Source organism: Hypanus sabinus, chromosome 4 (assembly GCF_030144855.1).
Source record: "Hypanus sabinus isolate sHypSab1 chromosome 4, sHypSab1.hap1, whole genome shotgun sequence".
NCBI lineage: Eukaryota > Metazoa > Chordata > Chondrichthyes > Myliobatiformes > Dasyatidae > Hypanus > Hypanus sabinus.
In genome coordinates this window covers 69,460,373-69,478,529 of record NC_082709.1, presented here as the reverse complement: position 1 = coordinate 69,478,529, position 18,157 = coordinate 69,460,373, and the positions used below count along the sequence as shown (strand labels likewise).

Genomic DNA, 18,157 nt, shown 5'->3' with positions numbered 1-18,157 from the left:
GTCCGCCTTGGTCAGTTTCAGCAGGTGCACAAGATTCCTGAAATTACTCATGCTTAATACATGCAAATGGAAAAAGTACATTGTGTGTGATTCCTCTGCAGCATTTATATATGCTTGCACAATAAGCATATATAAACAGGCACACTACTAACATAATTTGAAAGAAGTCCCTCATTCAGTACCATTTTAGAATACACTTTCACGGCTTATAAACTTATGGCTTCACATTTCTGATTTAATCTAATTCTTTTCCATTTCTAGATGTTCACCATCATTAAGGTATTGACAAAAGCAAACATGTGAACATCAAAAGTTTAAAATAAATATAGAATATGACAGAAATAAACAATGTCCATCAATATATAAAAGAGATAAGATATTAACAATTTGGATAAAAATTAATCCAGGATTGGCAATGTTATCTCAAATTAAGATGAAGAAGTATTTTAAATGTTTGAAAAAGATACCATGTGCTGGTACAAAAAAAATCCCCACTTGAAGCATTAAACTGCTTATTGATTTTTGGACGTTGATATATCTGCATCCTCAGAACCATTAGGTTGTGATATTAAATCAAGGCCACACCTTCCATCTTGGGTGGGTATAAAAGATGCAATCAAACTTTAATTTGAGAAAAAATATATCTCTCATTAACATCATTGACGGACCGGATGATCAAGGATCCATGAAAATTACCTTTGTGAAAACCTGCCTTACACAAATTGCACACTAATCCCATTTTATATATATATTTATTTATTTATTTAAGATGCAGTTGATAGATTTTTGCATAGCAGGATAAGAAAGGGTAATGATGAAATGGCACATAGGTGGAGCTCAGCTAGATCAGCTAGATCAGTCATGATTTTACTGAATAGTGGAGCAGGCTGGATGAGCCAGATGGCCTACTCCTGCTCTAATGATTACTTTAATAACACTTTAATTCTCTAATAATTACTTCAAATAGTGCTTCACGGACTATGGCATCAAAATTGTGAATGCTGCTTAATGAATGCCAGTTATTACACCCAAAAATACTGTACAATAAATGGAGAGAAAAGAAAGTTTTACTTTATTAAGTAAACATCTCCCAGATCTTGAAACAGGTCATGCTAGATTTTAACTGCCATACTCATTAAAGTTAAAGAGTTTTTCCTTAAATTTATTGTTTCAAGTAACATGCAAGTTTTAAAAAAGTAATTAGAAATGGAAAATCATTTGAAGAAATTAATCAAATTTATATGTTAAAATGCCATAAAGCTTAAGTTAAACCAAAATATAATCTAAGTTTTTACTAAGATTGACCTCATTTGTACAAAAATATACACTGTTTACAGAATCTTTGGAGATCTGTGATTGTTAAAAAATGGCAATCAAATGGTTAAACATTGCTGTTTTGACAAAAGCTGCAAGACTGAGACAAACCTATTTTCTTCCACCCCCATTCCTGTAGAAAACTTGTTGCCAGTCCTGTCTGCACTGTCCTCACTCTTCCAATAATACTTGGCCTTGAGCCAAAAGTGTCATCTTACTCAGTAGATAAAAAGGGATAATTTTTGAGGCCAGATTCCAACACCTTTGCTACCCACCACCACACCCCACCACCACTACACATATATGTTACACTGTGTAGTACCACACTTACTGCAACTCCCAACCCTAACTCCATGGACAGTAATCGTGAACCAATATAAATAATAGACAACACTATCATATTTTCAGCAAATTCACATTTCATTTGTGATTCTCTCTGTTCTGGCACCTGTGGTAGAAATATGGCACAACATCTTGTTCATGAGACTTAGGGAAAATAGATGATGAATTACACTGGGAAGTCTGTAAGAAAATGCCATAAAAGATGTTAAATTAAGATTACTTTTCTAAAGAAAGCATGAACAGCAGGGAAAACAGGGATCTCTACATTCTTTAAATATTTCATCCCTAAAAGCTTTGTTTCTCTCTATACTAACCCCAAACAAGTTGCAATATGATTAAAGGAAAAGGCATCTCATTACTAGGTGAAGATATAAAAGGTCGATTAGCATTTTTAGAGAGATTTTGAAAATTTCTAATACATTTCAAAATCAACAGTTTCCTCCATTCCAATTTTGTTCAAGGCCATGTCTAAACATACAATGGTTGCCAGCAATGAATGGTAATGGCCATTCAATAATCAGAATCCACTCCTTTTCACATACGCTATACCTTCCACTAAGTTTTCATATTACCCTGAGAGAAATACATGGCTCTTAAGAGTGAGGTAGAAGTACAAAGGAATCACAAAAATATTAAGCAGAATACCGAGTGGTCTAAAACACACCTACATGACTTTCCCTCACATTACCTACATATTTTATAATTAAACGATCAACAGAGTTGAATGTCAATTATATGCTTTACTTTAAGAGAGTATTTTTCTGTACTTACCAATTTAAGAAACCACCTTATATTTAATAAGTCAACAGTTTCTACCTTTAGATATACATTTTGTGCCATACATGTGAATAATTGAATGTATTATACATCAGTAGTAAGGAATACCTGGTTATATGGTAAACTAGATGAAGTAATCTTTAATTAACTTAATTTTGTTCAAAACTATCGCAGCAACTCTTCAGTATATGAAGAAGTGTCTTTGACAACTAATATAGCCAGCAAGTCTATTGGTAAAGTTTACATCAGTTAGCAATATTTACAACAACAGGACACTTCTCGAAGAGCCAGACATATTCCCTGAATCCAGCATTCACTAATCAAAATTACTTCTGAAATGATTACTAATTACTATAAAGGACATTGTTTTGGTTTACAGTAATGTGAGAGCAAGAGCAGAAAATAATATAAAGTGTATAAAGACTAATAAAAATAATTTCAAGTGCACCAATTTGTATATTTTATGCACTTCTGTTTATAATCAAAATTTTGAAATTCTTAGAAAGCTGAAAAATTTATCAATAATTAAAGGAACAAGTTATTTTTCACAACATATTTCTAAAATACAGAAACCTCATACTAACATAAAATATTTTCTAAACTAGATTAAAATCAGTCTTACCTGGTAAGGATAGGCATAAATTTCCAAACCCATACATTCCATAATTTAAAGTACCAAGTAGATTCATATGCACCGATATTAAGCAACCTTTGCCAAGCCTCTGGTTAGAGTCGAGTCCTATATTTTGTGCTGTGGTAACATAGCCAGCAGGTTCGTAGAACTAAGTCAGTACAGACCAGAAACTAGTAAAAGATACTTACCGTTTGTCATGTGACTCAGAGAGCTGTATTGGCCATTGGGTGTGCTTGTGGTTGGAATCATTATCCTTGAATGGTCCATCTTGGGACAAAAGACATCACTACCTGTTCCAATGAAAAAGTTAACCATTACACAATGGTAATGTTCCAATAAGTAACTCTCTTTCTACAATATTTACTATTCTTGCAAGAGGAATTGATTTCCACAATCAATCTTTAGCCACAATGAAACTTGCTTTCTTATTTAGTAATCTAATACTTGCATGAAAACTATTCTAAACAGTTCACTTCCTTTCACTGTTATTAATGTAGAAACGCAATAGATTTCAATTAGCAGCACATTAACTGAACACAGTGAAATATTATCTACTTTTTTACTGTAAAGAAGGTTTACAATGTAAGGATGAAAAATATTGATTTTCAGTTTTCAACTCACCACGACCAGTGGTAGGGCCATCAGTAGCCTCTGTTTCCATATTCAAAGTGCAGTGCTGTAAGAAAAATTGCCAGAAATTGTCATTGCGGATGTGTTATCTGTTACTTCAAAGTACTAACGGTAATTAAAAGACACCTGTGATCAAAGAACATTCATCTCCATGCTATACCTTTTGTGTACTATATAACCATAATTTCTAGAAAGAATTTTTTTATTGCTAGCTTATTTAATTACAGAAATGACAACAATTTACATCAGTAGTAAATTACAATAGCTTTTTTTCAGGTTTTGTTATTGTCACATTCAGTCAAAGATTATGATAATTACTTACAATTAATTGACAAAGATGCATGAGATAACTGTACTCTTTCTCAAAAACCTGCAGAGTGGTGAACTAGAAGTTTCAAAGAACATAGTTGAACTAACATTTCTTTAGTCTTACAAGATAGGTTGCTGTCTATTTCCTGGTGACAAGTCATTGCAAAATTTTGTCATACATAATAAAAGGAATCTTAACTTTTTTCAGTTACAATAATTAATTTAGCCCATTACTGCAAATTAAACATATAATGACATTAATTTTTAACAAAAATAGCTCAAACTCTCTTATCTCATTGCCATATTTGTGCAGATACCACTAAATCTAGGCTTGTGCGTGTACAAACCATTCCAGGGCTACAAAATTCATGTACTGAAAATGAATCAAGAGATGCCTAGTGCATTTTACATCTGACCTCAGAGACCACAAAAAGAGAGATTTCTTCAGGACAGAAAAAGATTAATCTCAGGAAGGATGCGACACAGGGAGTTCTGCTGCAAATTATTGGAAGAATCTATTTCTATTGATCTCAAAATATTTTTAGGCATGACGGCAGAAAAGTCGCGATACTTACTGGAATAAGGCCATTTCTCCACTTGCCTCCAATTACTTCCCTGCAAAATGCGAATTCTATGTTCTTTTTGCCCGAGTCAGAGAATATTATTTACAGTCTAATTTCCAGTACCCGGGAAAAAATAACACTGCGCTATCTACGACCTGAACAATTACCAGCCAACATAAAAAAAACAGTAGAACAAAACAGAGCAATATCTGTATAGAAGCGACTTATACACTTATTCAAATATGACTATTAACATACACGTACAAGAAATAATATGAATCCAACCCAGTTCTTCTGAAAGCTGAAACCAGCGTCGGGCACATTGCAACAAACAGGAAGAAAAGTCCCACCAACAAAAATGGTTAAAACACTCCACCTTTCTAGCCTACAGATCGAACGAGAAGCGTCAAAATCAATCGACTGTCAGTTCTTACTCGTGTTCAGGATAAACGACTAAGGGATGGGATGGGTGTTGGGAAAATGTTCAGGAATGTTAACGTACAGGAGATAAAGAGGTCAGTGCCTCGACAATGCAATTTAAAAAAAACTTGATACACCGGTTCCTAAGGAATCAGTCAGAGGGAGAGGGAGAGGGAGAGGGAGTGGGAGAGGGGGAGAGTGGGGGGGGGAGAGTGGGAGGGGGGGGAGAGTGGGAGGGGGGGGAGAGTGGGAGAGGGGGGGAGAGAGAGAGGGGGAAAGAGAGGGGGGAGAGGGAGACAGTGAGTGTGTGAGAGAGAAAGAGAGCGAGAGAGAGAGTGAGAGAGAGAAAGAGGTGTGTGAGAAAGCGAGAGAGGGGGAGAATCTTGACTTTTTTTTAGATTGCGGACGAGTTAGCAATGTTGTTTAAATGGCAGTGACAAAATATTCTCTTTCCGTGGTATGTGTAAAAAATCAAATGCCGTTGATTAAGAAAGGTTTCCATTCGGCAGTGACAGTATCAATCCAGATTAGTCAAGGTGTGAAGGGTGACAATGCAAGTAATTCACACGCTAGTTTCCCAACGCATTCCTATTTACTTTACAATGATTCCTAACAACAGTGCGTGCGTGAGGTATGGATGCGATTACTATCAACACATATCTTGGTATTACTCGAGCCACGGCAGGATTTGTTAAGAGCTGCAACAAGTCATTAGGTCTTTACGGTGTATGTGCAGGTACTTATTTTTTTAAATCTTCGCTGTATCAAATTGATCAGATTCTCTTTTTTGAGTGATGCAGAAACAAGCCTTGTGATTACCTCAGTAATAGGCTACGATCAATCAAATCCATCACCATTCGCTTTAATATTGCACAGAGGCGAACGTTGGATGTGAAACGCTGCTAATCCAGCAGCCACTTCCTCCATCTTCGCCATGGTAGTATGGGAGTTTGTCAAACCCCGAGAAACCGAACCGCGCGGTTCAGGCTTTCGGCGATCGACTAGAGCAAAGACACTCCAGCCAACAAAAGGGAAACACCAAAGATAAGAACTGCACAGAAACCCGGCCAATCATTAAAGCACATAAAGCTCTTTGTTTTCGCACTCTTGAACAGATCTGGCGCTAAAATACTGGCAATACGCCTACTATTAACATGTGATGAATTACGAATGTTTGAACAACCGGTATTCAAGTTTGGGAAGTTTAGTATTAATTGACTATCCAGATAATTTACAAACGTAAAAAAAACACAAGTGATTTACTTCAATAAACAAACGCTCAAGTATATTAACAATTAATTGCACAGTATTTGGTTAAAGGTCATTATCAAATAAATATACTTTAAAGTTCTGTTTTAATTAGCAAGCTTTCTAAATATTCACCTATTATAGCAGGTCGACTTGAAACTACAAAGAAGTTTTAGGGGATGATATTCCAAAAGGCCTGTTTCTGTGCTGATGATAATGTTCTATGGTTCTATCAGATTTACCTTTACAATAATGTTCACTGTAACCGAATAATTGACACCTTGTTTTATAATACTGAATTTTGTCATCCTTAACCAGTATTTAGGAAATTAGCTTTACAATCCACTGAACTTTAATATTGTGTTATTACTTATAGTTCAATGATCAGAAAAATAAACTTTTCCAAAACTGTTAAAAAATTCTAATCATTAGCACTGTTGATACTATTGACATTTACACATTTTACACAGCTACAAGATCACAATAATTTGCTAAATCATTACAAGGCATATTTCAACCATCTTAAATCCAGTGGTTTGTAGGAAAAGTACCTCATGAACCACAGTCTTAAAGATATTTTAAAGGCTGTTCTTTTGTTTCTGATGTCTCCATATCATATTTCATCCATAGTAACGCAATCTTATGTCCAAGAACATTATCTGGGTCCAGCTAGTCAATAATGTTTTCAGATGTTAAAATGATTGGGAATATCACTCCTCACATAGCACTTCATTCTTTGCATAGGTACTAAATAAATCATACTCCACGCTTTTAGTGTGCAGAATCAGTCTGTCGTCAACTGACATCTACATGTGGTTCTGTCACTGCATGGAACCTATACAAATGACAGTCATCAGCAAAGTATTAAAATTCCACAAAAAAACACAATGACATGAAAGCACATATATAGCAGATATAAAAAAGCAGCATCTTGACTTTTGAGAACTCATGATTAGTAACAACTTTAAAGATTTCATATGTCTATATAATAACAATTTATAATGTGGCTGTCTCATTATATCCTTGAGAATATAGTTATTTACACCATTCTTAAAACATTTTCCATATTGGTAAAGGGAAGGAGGGGGGATGGGTTTCTAAGTGATTTTGAATGCATTATTAACATTATAGTTCAACGCTGTTTCTTGATTCATGCATGTCAGAACCAAACAAAGTGTGGGGGGAATATTGGTCATCTATCTATCAGTCTTACAAAGTTACCCTTACATTTTCATTTTAAAAATTCCTACATCAATTCCTAAATACATTATCATTTGTCATTATTGTAACAGCCTATGTCTTAACTTAGCCTGCAGGTTCTTGTTGATTACTTTTGAACAATAAAAAATACTCTAGATTATTATTCATTAAATATTCTCCATGTATGTTTAAATGCATATATCCTTTCCTTCCAAAACTATTTATGAAATTTGTATTGTCAAGAATAAAAGATAAATGGTTGCTATTTGCTTGTTTATCCTTTACAGATCAAAGTTTATCATGCATTTTTTTGTGACAATACTTAAATTGCCACAGTGATTGTCCAGTGAATGCCTACACAAGATGGCTCACCAGATGACATACTTCAAAAACTGTCATCACAGTGCCACCTACTAGCCACAAACTTCAATTACACAACGACCAAAAGTGTTTGCATGCAATTTCCACTCTTTGTTTACAGATGATGAAATCTATCCCAGGATATATAGGAAGCAATAAAAAGAGACTGTTGGGGCTCTGTTTACATCATCATGGTACAAGAAGACTAGAGGGCAGCTAATATTGTTTCCATATTAAATAAGGACAGTAAGCCAGCAAATTTAAGTCAGTAAGAGAGACACAAATGGAAAAAAAAATTCTTAGGGATAGGATTTATGATATATTGCAAAAAAACATGGCTTGATTAGGAGGAATTTGCATGCTTCTGTAGCTGGGAAATTCTGCTTCACAAGTTTGAAATTTTTGTGAGACAGAGACAATTGCTGAGAAAATTGATGAAGGCAAGGTGGCAGGTGTAGTGGACATTGATTTTAACAAGATTTTTGTTGAGACCCTGCATGGTTGGCAGGTCCAGAAAGTTATAGCATACGGGGTCTAAGGTATTTTGGCAAACTGGAATAAAAAGTAGTGTGATGATAGAAGAAAGGTTGTCTGTAATCAATAGTACTCAAGGGAGTGATCAGTGCTGGGACGTTTTACACACACACACTATATATATAATATATATTTTAGTGGAGTTGTAGATAGTGAGGATGGTTGCCAAGGGTACAGAGGGACACAAATCACATGATAAGTTGGACAGAGTGGCTAATGTGAACCCTAGGTCAGTGAGCACCTTAGCACAGAAACCGGCCTTTCAGTACATCTGGTCTCATCGGTGCACTGAACCTTCCATACCCCTCCCATCCTTGTACTTATCCAAACTTCTCAAAAATGTTGCAATCGAAAATGCATCCATCAAGTCATCTTGCAGCTCATTCCACACTCACACCACCGTCTGAGTGAAGTGGTTGCACCTCAGCTGTCCCTTAAATATTTCAGCTTTCACTCTTAACCTTTGACCTCCAGTTGCCATCTCACCCAATCTCGACAGAAAAAGCCTACGTGCATTTATCCTATCTATCACCCTCATAGTTTTTTTATACCCCGTTTCAAATCTCCTCTCATTCTCCTACGCTTCAGGAAATAAAGTCCTAACTTATTCAATCTCTCCCTATTACTCAGGCCCTCAAGTTCCAGCAACATCCTCTGCACTCTTTCAATCTTATTGGTATCTTTCCTGAAGGTGAGTGAGCAAAATTGCACATAATACTCCAAATTAGTTGTCACCAACATCTTATACATTTCAAATGTTAAAGGTTCATTTATTATCAAAGTATACAACTTTGAAATTCTTCTCCAGATCTTTAACATAACATCCCAACTCCTGTACTCAGTACTTTGATTTATGAAGATCAATGTGCCAAAAGCTCTCCTTTACGACTCTATCTACTTGTGATGTCACTTTCAAGAATTTATGGATTCCCAGATCCCTCTGTTCTACTGCACTCTTCAGTGCCCTACAATACACAGTGTAAACTCTACCCTGGTTTGACCACCCAAAGTGCAACACCTCATACTCATCTGAATTTAAATGGGGCACTAAGGTAGCATAGCAGTTAGCACAACCCTATAACAGCTCAGGGAGTCAGAGTTTGGAGTCTCCAGCACTATCTTTAAGGAGTTTGTATGTTCTCTCAGTGACAATGTAGGTTTCTTGCAGGTGGTCTAGTTTCATCCCACAGTCTAAAGATGTTAGTAGGTTAATTGGTCCTTGTAGATTGACTTGCGATGAGACTGGTGTTAAATAGGTGAGTTGCTGAGCAGCATGGCTTATTGCACCAGAAGAACCTGTACCATGCTGTATCTCTAAATAAAATAAATAAATGAATTCCATCTGCCGTTTTTCATCTGCTCCAGATCCCGCTGCAAGCTGCTTACTATACTATCAATATTGGTGTCATCCGCAAATTTGCTCATCCAGTTTACTACATTACTATTCAGATCAATGATAAAGATGGCAAATATCAACTGAACCAGCACCGATCCCTACAGTACACCACTAGTCACAGGCCTCCAGATAGAGAGATAACCATCTACTACCACATTCTGGCTTCTCCCACAGAGTTAATGTTGAATCCAATTTACTATCTCATCCTGAATGCCAAACTGACTGAACCTAGCAGCTTTCCGAGCAGTACTTTGTCAAATATCTTGCCAAAACCCATGTAGACAGCATTCACTACCTTTTCTTCAGCAACTTTCCTGGTAATCCATTTGAAAAAATCTATTAAACTCTATAACATTTGTGAGAAGGGAAATATTTGAAAGACATATAAGGGTCAAATTTTTCCACACAGCCAGTGATGATTGTCAAGCTGTCAAAGGAGATGGAAAAGGCTGGTACAATTACAGGATTTTAAAAGCACTTGGATTGACACATGATAGGAAAGGAATAGAATGAGCCAACTGTAGGAAAAAGAAATTAGCATATGGTACATAGATAGATATGCATGTTGTATATCATCTATATCAATGATCTGAATGATAATGTGGTAAATTGGATCAACAAATTTGTGGATGACACCAAGATTGGGGTGTAGTGGACAGTGAAGGCGGCTACCATGGTTTTCAGAGAGTTCTGCATCAGCTGGAAAAATGGCAGATGGAATTTAATGCAGACAAGTTTTGTACTTTGGTAGGATCAGCCAGGGCAGGTCTTACACATGGAACAGTAGGGCACTGAGGAGTGTGGTAGAACAAAGGGATCTGAGAATACAGATCCATAATTAGTTGAAAGTGGCATCGCAGGTAGATAGGGTCATAAAGCTTTTGGCACATTGACATTCATAAATCAATGTATTGAGGACAGGAGATGGAATGTTACGTTAAAGTTGAGGCCTAATTTTGAGTATTGTGTGCAGTTTTGATTAGCTACCTACAGAAAATATGTAAACAAGGTTGAAAGAGTACAGAAAAAATTTACAAGGATGTTTCCGGGTCTAGAGGACCCAAGTTATAAGGGAAGATTGAATAGGTTGGGAGTGTATTCTTAAGAACATAGAAGATTGAGAGGAGATTTGACAAAATACAAAATTATGAGGGGTATAGATAGGATAAATGCAAGGAGGTTTTTTCCACTGAGGTTGAGTGGGACTACAACCAGAGGTCATGGGTTGAGGATGAAAAATGAGAAGTCTGAGGGAATCATTTTGGGGAATTTCTTCACTCAGAGCATCATGAAATTGTGGAATGAGATGCCAGCACAAGTGGTGCATGTGACCTCAATTTCAAAGTTTAATAGAAGTTTGGATGGTACATGGACAGTAAAGTCTGGAGGCTTACGGTCTCACTGTGCAGGTTGATGTGAGTAGGCATGGATTAGATGGACCAAAGGGTCTGTTTCTGTGCTATACTTCTCTACAGCACACACTAAGTGCAAAGAAGAGGTAAGTGGCCAGAGTGGGGAATTGAAGAAGAGGGAAGGGTAAAGGAAAAAAATTACCATTAGTTGGAGAAATTGATGTCCATGCTTTCAGGTTGGAGACTAACTAGATAGAATATGAAGTGTTAATCCTCCAACCTGAAAGAGGCTTCATTGTTACAGAAGAGGCGGCCATGGACTGACATGTCAGAACAGGATCAGATATAAGAACTCGACAAAGCAGTCCCCCGAACTATGTTGGGTCTCACAATGTAAAGGCAGCACAGGGAGCACTGGGTATTATAGACAATCCCAAAAGATTTGCAGGTGAAGTGTTGCCTCACCAGAAAGGACTGTCTGGGGCCCTGAACGGAGGTGAGGGAGGAGGTGAATACGTAGTTGTAGCATTTTTTGCTATCTGCAGGGATAAGTGCCAGGAAGGAGATTAGTGGGGAGGGATGAATGGACAAGAGAATCACGGAGAGTGTGATTCCCATGGAAAGCAGACAGTGGGGGAGGCATCTCAGCATTGACAAGTAGAGTCAAAAGATCCGTTTCCATGCTATACATTTCTATGAATCTATGGAAGTACAAAACCTCTAGAATTCCCTATGTCTCCATAAATTATAGTCTCCCAAGAAACTCTAATCTAAATGAAATCTAAAAGAAGAATCCTGAGGGTCAAATTCTGAATCAAAGAATCAGTGAAGTGAAGCATGAAAGAAGGCCATTCAGCCTCTCAAGTCAGCACAGGCTCTATGTTAGAGTGATGCAGCTAGTCCCACATCCTCTCTTGCCCCATTCATTACTCTGCAAATTCTTTACTTTCATATTCTTACCCAGATTTTTCTTGACAACTGCAACTGAATTTACTTTCATTACTGCTCCAGCAGAACATTCCACACATAAAACTACTAGTTGTCTAAAATCACTTCCCCTTGTGTCATTTTTGATTCTTTTTGCCATTCATCCTCATTCTGTATCTCCTAGTTGTTGACTTCTTCACCAAATGAAGAAGCTTCTCCTCATCTATTGTGGCCAGTCCCTACATGATTTTAAGTACTTCTAATAGATCTTATTGCAGTTCCATCTTTTATGAGAATAACTCAAGCTTCTTCAGTCCATGGAATTTTTATGTCAATATATTATGTTCCCTTACCAAAGCCCATTGTTACTAGTGTGTGGTGCCCGAGGCTGGATGCAATATGTTAAGTGTGGCCAAGACATTTTTTTTTGATTAACTTCTTTGTTCTTATACTCTATGCCTGTGTTTATGCAATCTAAGATATTGTATGCTTTTGAAATAATTTTTCAACCTGTTTAGCTACTTTCAGCAGACTACATACATATGCACCAAAAGCTCCAGAAGCAATAAATTATAGATACAGGAAATCTGAAGTAACATACAGAAAGTGCTGTAAATATTCAGCAGATTTGAAAACATCATTGGTGGAGAAAAAAGTTAATATTTGACGCTGATAATCTATCACGAACTAGTAAAAATTAGAAATCAAGCATATTTTAAGAATATAAATGGTAGCAACAGGTCATTTGTGTCTTACACTTACCTCACTATCTAATAACAACATAGATAATCTTCTATTTCAACACAATTTTTGCACTAATTCCTATTTTCTGGTTCCTTAATGTTGTTATAGCTGGGATGGTAACGGGGACAAGCTCCCACTACTCAATAAATGCTCCCAATGTCGTGCGCCTCAAAAAGCCTTTGACAACTAAGTCCAGCTCCTGGCCTTCACATATGGCTTAGCGATTAAGCCTAGATAAACCACTTCTATTGATCGGAGAAAGGGCAAAGGTGGGTTACCTGTGCCTTAAAACCAGTTGCTTTGGCAAATGGGGCTTGATAACTGTGGTTGGCTAATAGTAACATAGAAACACAGAAAACCTACAGCACAATACAGGCCCTTTGGCCCACAAGGCTGTGGCGAACATGTACTTACTTTAGAAATTACCCAGGGTTACCCATAGCCCTCTATTTTTCTAAGCTCCATGTACCTATCCAGGAGTCTCTTAAAAGACCCTATGCTATTTTCTGGGAGGAGGAAAAAGGAATGAAAGCTAAAGTCTTGGCAATGAAATGGACCCCTTTAAGAATCTTGTTAATTACAAGGGAGAAGAATCAATGGAAGGAACTTGATTGCTCCCAGAATCAGTGGACTTATAAATTAATGTTGTTTGTTAGTTGATCCCTTTAAATATAAATGAAGAAGTTAATGGAAGAACAGGTCTGGTGCCATGTCAGAGAATCTCAAAATAGATGTGGTGGACGGTGGGAGGGGGGGAGGTTGGGTAAACATCCAGAAGTCAACATCCAAGACATAGGAAAATAAGGAAGATGAAGTCCTACATTTCAAATTTAGTGAGCTAGGTCATAGATTAAAAAGCAGGACCTCTGAAGTTGTAATTTATGGATTATTTCCAGTGCCACATGCTAGTCAGCAATGAATAAGAAGAAAGGTCAGATTAGTGCGTGGCTGAATGGATGGTGCAGGAGTGAAAGTTTTCAATTTTTAGATCATTGGGACCTTTGCTGGAGAAGGTGGGATTTGTACAAGTATGTCAAACTGTATTTGAATCAGAATGAGACCAATATCCTTCTAGGGATGTGTGATCAAATTTCTCTGGAAGGAGAATGGGGAACAGAGTAGATGCAGAGTTGGAGAATGAGGTGTAAAGAACAACAAAGTCAGTTCAGAAAGCAGAACAGACATGGGTATTAAAGTTACACGAGGATTATAAAGCTTTATTGATACAAAGAGCTTGACTAGTAAAGCAGATACATTCAGAACATTAATAAACATTTAGGAACAAGTCTGAGAAACATAGTTTAAAGAGAGGCAGGAGTGGCAACTGAGCAGTCTGGGACATAAAATATTCAGATGTGAAAGGGGAAGAAGAGTTGGAATTATAATATTTATGAAAGAGACCATCAGATAAAAAGTCAGAATTCAGTTGGTCAGGAAGTATCAATGGAGGGAAATTGACAGTCAAGCCAATTCAGCTGGACTGAACTGAGATAACGGGTATAAAAAAGGTGGCACTTGCAAGTCAATCCAGATGAGGTGGAGTAATAGGTTGATGGGAGAAGGGAGAGCAGGAATAGCACCACCTTTGGGACACAATAAGTGGAAGCAACAAAGGGTTGAAGATGATAGGAGGAGGAGCACGGAATCAAAGAAGATGGAGAGAGCAGATAAATAATGGGGGAGTGGGTCAGTGGGAGGATTCGGTAGGTGATGGACATATAGAGTGAGTGGAGGAGATGAAAAAGGGTGACTGGTGCTGGGGGAGTATAAGAATAACTGGGTAGATTAGGAGGCAAGAGAAATTGAATGGGGTGGGGGAGGGGAAACAGCTTACCAGTACATACTGTAGATAGTCCTACTAGAGAAAGGGTGGTATCTCAGAAAATGAAGCCAAGCAAAGAGATGAATTTTATATGTGGGAGCATTTTGGGTATAGTAACTATAATTCTGTGAAGGACTAAGGGTGGTTTGAAAATTTTGTTCCTGAAATCTGCATATTTATTCCTTGTAGCACAGGGATACAAGAGATGACCTCACAGAAGTTAATACAATTTTAAGGATATGGATAAGGTGGAGAGTCATAGTCTCTTCCCCAGGATTGGCCAGTCCAAAACTTGAGGGCACAGATACAAGATAAGAGGGGAGAAATTTTTTTAAAAATTTAGCAAGAGCTAACTTCTTTACAAAGTGGATAGTGAATAGCTGAAATGCCGGTGGAAGTAATCAAAGTTGGTACAGCTGCAATATTAGGGACATATCAATAGGTACATAGAAGTGACTGACTTGGAGGGTTATATAGTATTTTCCCTTTCCAAACATATTTCATGACATGCTGTGTGTTTCCAGCAACTTTTGTTTTTATCACAGGTTTTATATTACACTAACAACACAGTCCACAGTTTGGAAATATAAGGGAATAACTGTGAAAGGGCCATTTCCATTTTACATAATTTAATCCAATGTAAAGTTAACAAAGATTTTGAGTATGTATGCCATTTTTGGTTTGGTGGCATCCATTAGTCTCGTGAGACCATGGATTTGCGCCTGGAAAGTCTTGCTTCAGCCTGTGTTGGTAGAGCAGCATCTGTTGTGGCTGTAGAGTCCCACATGGGAGTGGCAGTCTCAGCTGCATCCACTGCACTTAAAGGTGCTGTCCTCCGGTGTTGCCTTGGTGCAGATTTTTCAGTGAGTTTTTTAAACCTCTAAGTAGTTCCAGTCTCCAGCAAAAGCGATTGCTTGCAATGTCCTCCTACCTCTTGACATTCATGTTCAGTGACTTCATGTCTCTCTTGCAGACATCTTTGAGACAAAGTTGGGGCTGCACTTGTGCTCTCTTGCTGGAGGCCAGTTCCCTGTACAGCAGGTCTTTTGGGATCCTCCCATCTAACATGCGGTGTGCGTGGCCCAGCCAGCAGAGACGGCGTTGTTGGAGGAAGGTGAAAAGGCTGGGTATCTGGGCGCGAGCCAGGACCTCATTGTTGGTGTCTTGGTCAGTCCACTTGATATTCAGGATTCGTCTCAGACTGCGAAGGTGGAAAGTGTTGAGATGCAGCTCTTGTCTAGAGTAGAGGCTCCAGGTCTTGCTGCCATAAAGCAGTGTGCTGAGGACACAGACCCTGTAGATTGCAACCTTGGTGTGCGTCATCAACTTTCTGTTCTCCCAGAACTCTCTTTGTCAGCCAGGTTAATATTGAGGTTGCTCATCCGATCTGTCTGTTGATCTCGGGGTCTAGGAAGAGACTGTCTGTGATGGTGGAGCCAAGGTATGTAAACTCGTAAACTACCTCCAGTTCGTAGTTGTTGATGGTAATGGCAGGGGGTTGCTCAATGCCTTGGCCCAAACATTGGTCTTCTTCAGGCTGATGGTCAAACTGAAGTCCTGGCAGGCTCTAGAGAAGCTGTCCATGAGGCATTGCAGTTGCACATCAGAGTGTGTTACCAGTGCCGCATTGTCTGCAAACAACATGTCCCTGATGAGTACTTCATGAACCTTGATTTTCGCCCTCAGCCTGGTCAGTCTGAATAGCCTCCTGTCTGATCTGGTGTGGAGGGAGACACCATCAGTTGATGTTCCAAAGGTGTGCTTCAGCATGACTGTGAAGAAGCTGCTGAACAGGGTGGGGGCAAGAACCCAGCCTTGCTTCACACCGCTGCAGATGCAGAAGGCCTCCGAAGAAGAGCCTTCAAACTGAACGACGCCCTTTGTGTCTGTGTGGAATGACAGAACTATCTTGAGGAATCTCGGGGGACAACCAATCCTGGTGAGAATTTTGAACAGGCCATCTCTGCTCACAAGCTAGAAGGCCTTTGTCAATGAAAGCGATGGAGAGTGGTTGTCTTTGCTCTCTGCATTTCTCTTGTAGCTGTCGAAGGGAGATGATCATGTCGATTGTGAAGTGTTTTGACCTGAAACCACACTGAGACTCAGGATATACCCTTTTGGCTATTTTCTGCAGTCTATTCAGGACCATGCAGGTGAAGACCTTCCCAACGATGCTCAGCAAGGAGGTTCCCCTGTATTTGTTACAGTCGCTTCTGTTCCCTTTGTTCTTATATAGGGTGACAATGTTGCAGTCTCTCATGTCTTGCGAAATTGCTCCCTCTATCCAGCACTGGCACAGTTGTTCGTACAGGTGGTTTAGCAGGATACCCTTTGCGCACTTGATGGCCTCTGATGGAATGCCATCCAGTCCTGGTGCCTTCCCAGTGGGCAGGCTGTCAATGGCTTCACTCAGCTCTTCGGCAGTCAGCAATGCATCCAGTTCCTCTATGACAGGCAGGCATTCCACAGCGTCTAGCAGGCTGTCCAAGATGCTGTTTTCTCTGGAGAAGAGTTCAGAGTAATGCTCTACCCATCTCTCCATCTGCTTGCCTTTGTCATTGATGGGCTCGCCTGTTATGTTTTTCAGTGCTACTGTCATGCTCTGGGTTGGCCTGTTGGCTTTCTTGATCCCCTCGTACACTCCATGGATGTTGCCTGTATCAAATGATGACTGAATGCTTTCGCACAGTTGTAGCCAGTAGTCATTTGCACAGCGCCTGGCTGTTTCCTGGGCCTTGCTTCTTGCTGTCTTAGTGCTTGCAGTGTTGCCTGGGTTGGGTGGCGTTTGATCTCTAGTAGTACAACACGCTTTACCTCGATGACAGTGGTGAGCTTACTTGAGCTCGCTTCAAACCAGTCCTGTGTCTTGCCTCGTTTCTTCTCGAAGGCCTTGAGTGCAGTGCTGTGGATAGTGTCCCTGAGAGAGTCCCATCTCTGCTGAGCATCTCCTTCTGGTGGGCTTGCAAGGAGAGCATCTTCCAGTGACTTGATGAACTCTGCCACTTTGTCTGGGTGTTGTGTCTTACTGGCATTGATGTGCTGCTTGCCTGGAGGCTTGGCGTAGTGCATCTTCTTTGGCTGAAGTCTGATCTTGCAGCAAACCAGAGTGTCACAGTAGGCACTCTGAAAGGAGCGAGTTATGAGCACGTTTCTCAGGTGATGGCATCTTGTGCCATTTTATTACTTACATTAGTGTCAGAGGGGAAGATGACATAGTATATAGTAAGGGTTTTTATAAGCATGAACCTGAAATTATTTGTAAAACTGTGGACAGAATTGCTCAGGAATAAAGACACAACCAGTCAACAAAGAAAACATAGCAGAGGAAATAAAATGCTTACAAATTATGAACAAAATGAGAAACTGATTGGATGTACAAGAGGACAGGGAACTATTATTACAAAATAATGTGGAGGGAAAAAACTGTTTTGAAAATACAGCAGAATTCAAGATGGTATGCATATAGTCATTTGGAACAGATAAGGAAACTTAGTAAAAGGTCCGGCCATACTTTTCCAATCCTTCTTTACTATGTTAATTGTATCATGAAACTAGCTGGTAGCAATTGCAATGCCATTAGTCAAG

The 18,157-nt window shown here is 38.8% G+C and overlaps 1 protein-coding gene across 5 annotated transcripts in view; it reads right to left on the bottom strand.

The window, feature by feature from the left end:
- Positions 1-18,157, bottom strand: part of ikzf2 (IKAROS family zinc finger 2) — a 166,841-nt gene that overhangs the window by 65,355 nt on the left and 83,329 nt on the right. For 3 of the 5 annotated variants that reach the window (XM_059967359.1, XM_059967362.1, XM_059967358.1), the window contains exons 2-3: positions 3,689-3,743; positions 3,256-3,357 (exon numbers count right to left, since the gene is read on the bottom strand). In XM_059967359.1, the coding sequence (XP_059823342.1) occupies positions 3,256-3,357; positions 3,689-3,728 (142 nt within the window). In that variant the 5' untranslated portion in view covers positions 3,729-3,743. Of the gene's footprint in view, positions 1-3,255; positions 3,358-3,688; positions 3,744-4,945; positions 5,036-5,808; positions 5,953-18,157 lie in introns of those variants that run through there. The other 2 variants (XM_059967360.1, XM_059967361.1) reach the window with 2 other exon arrangements.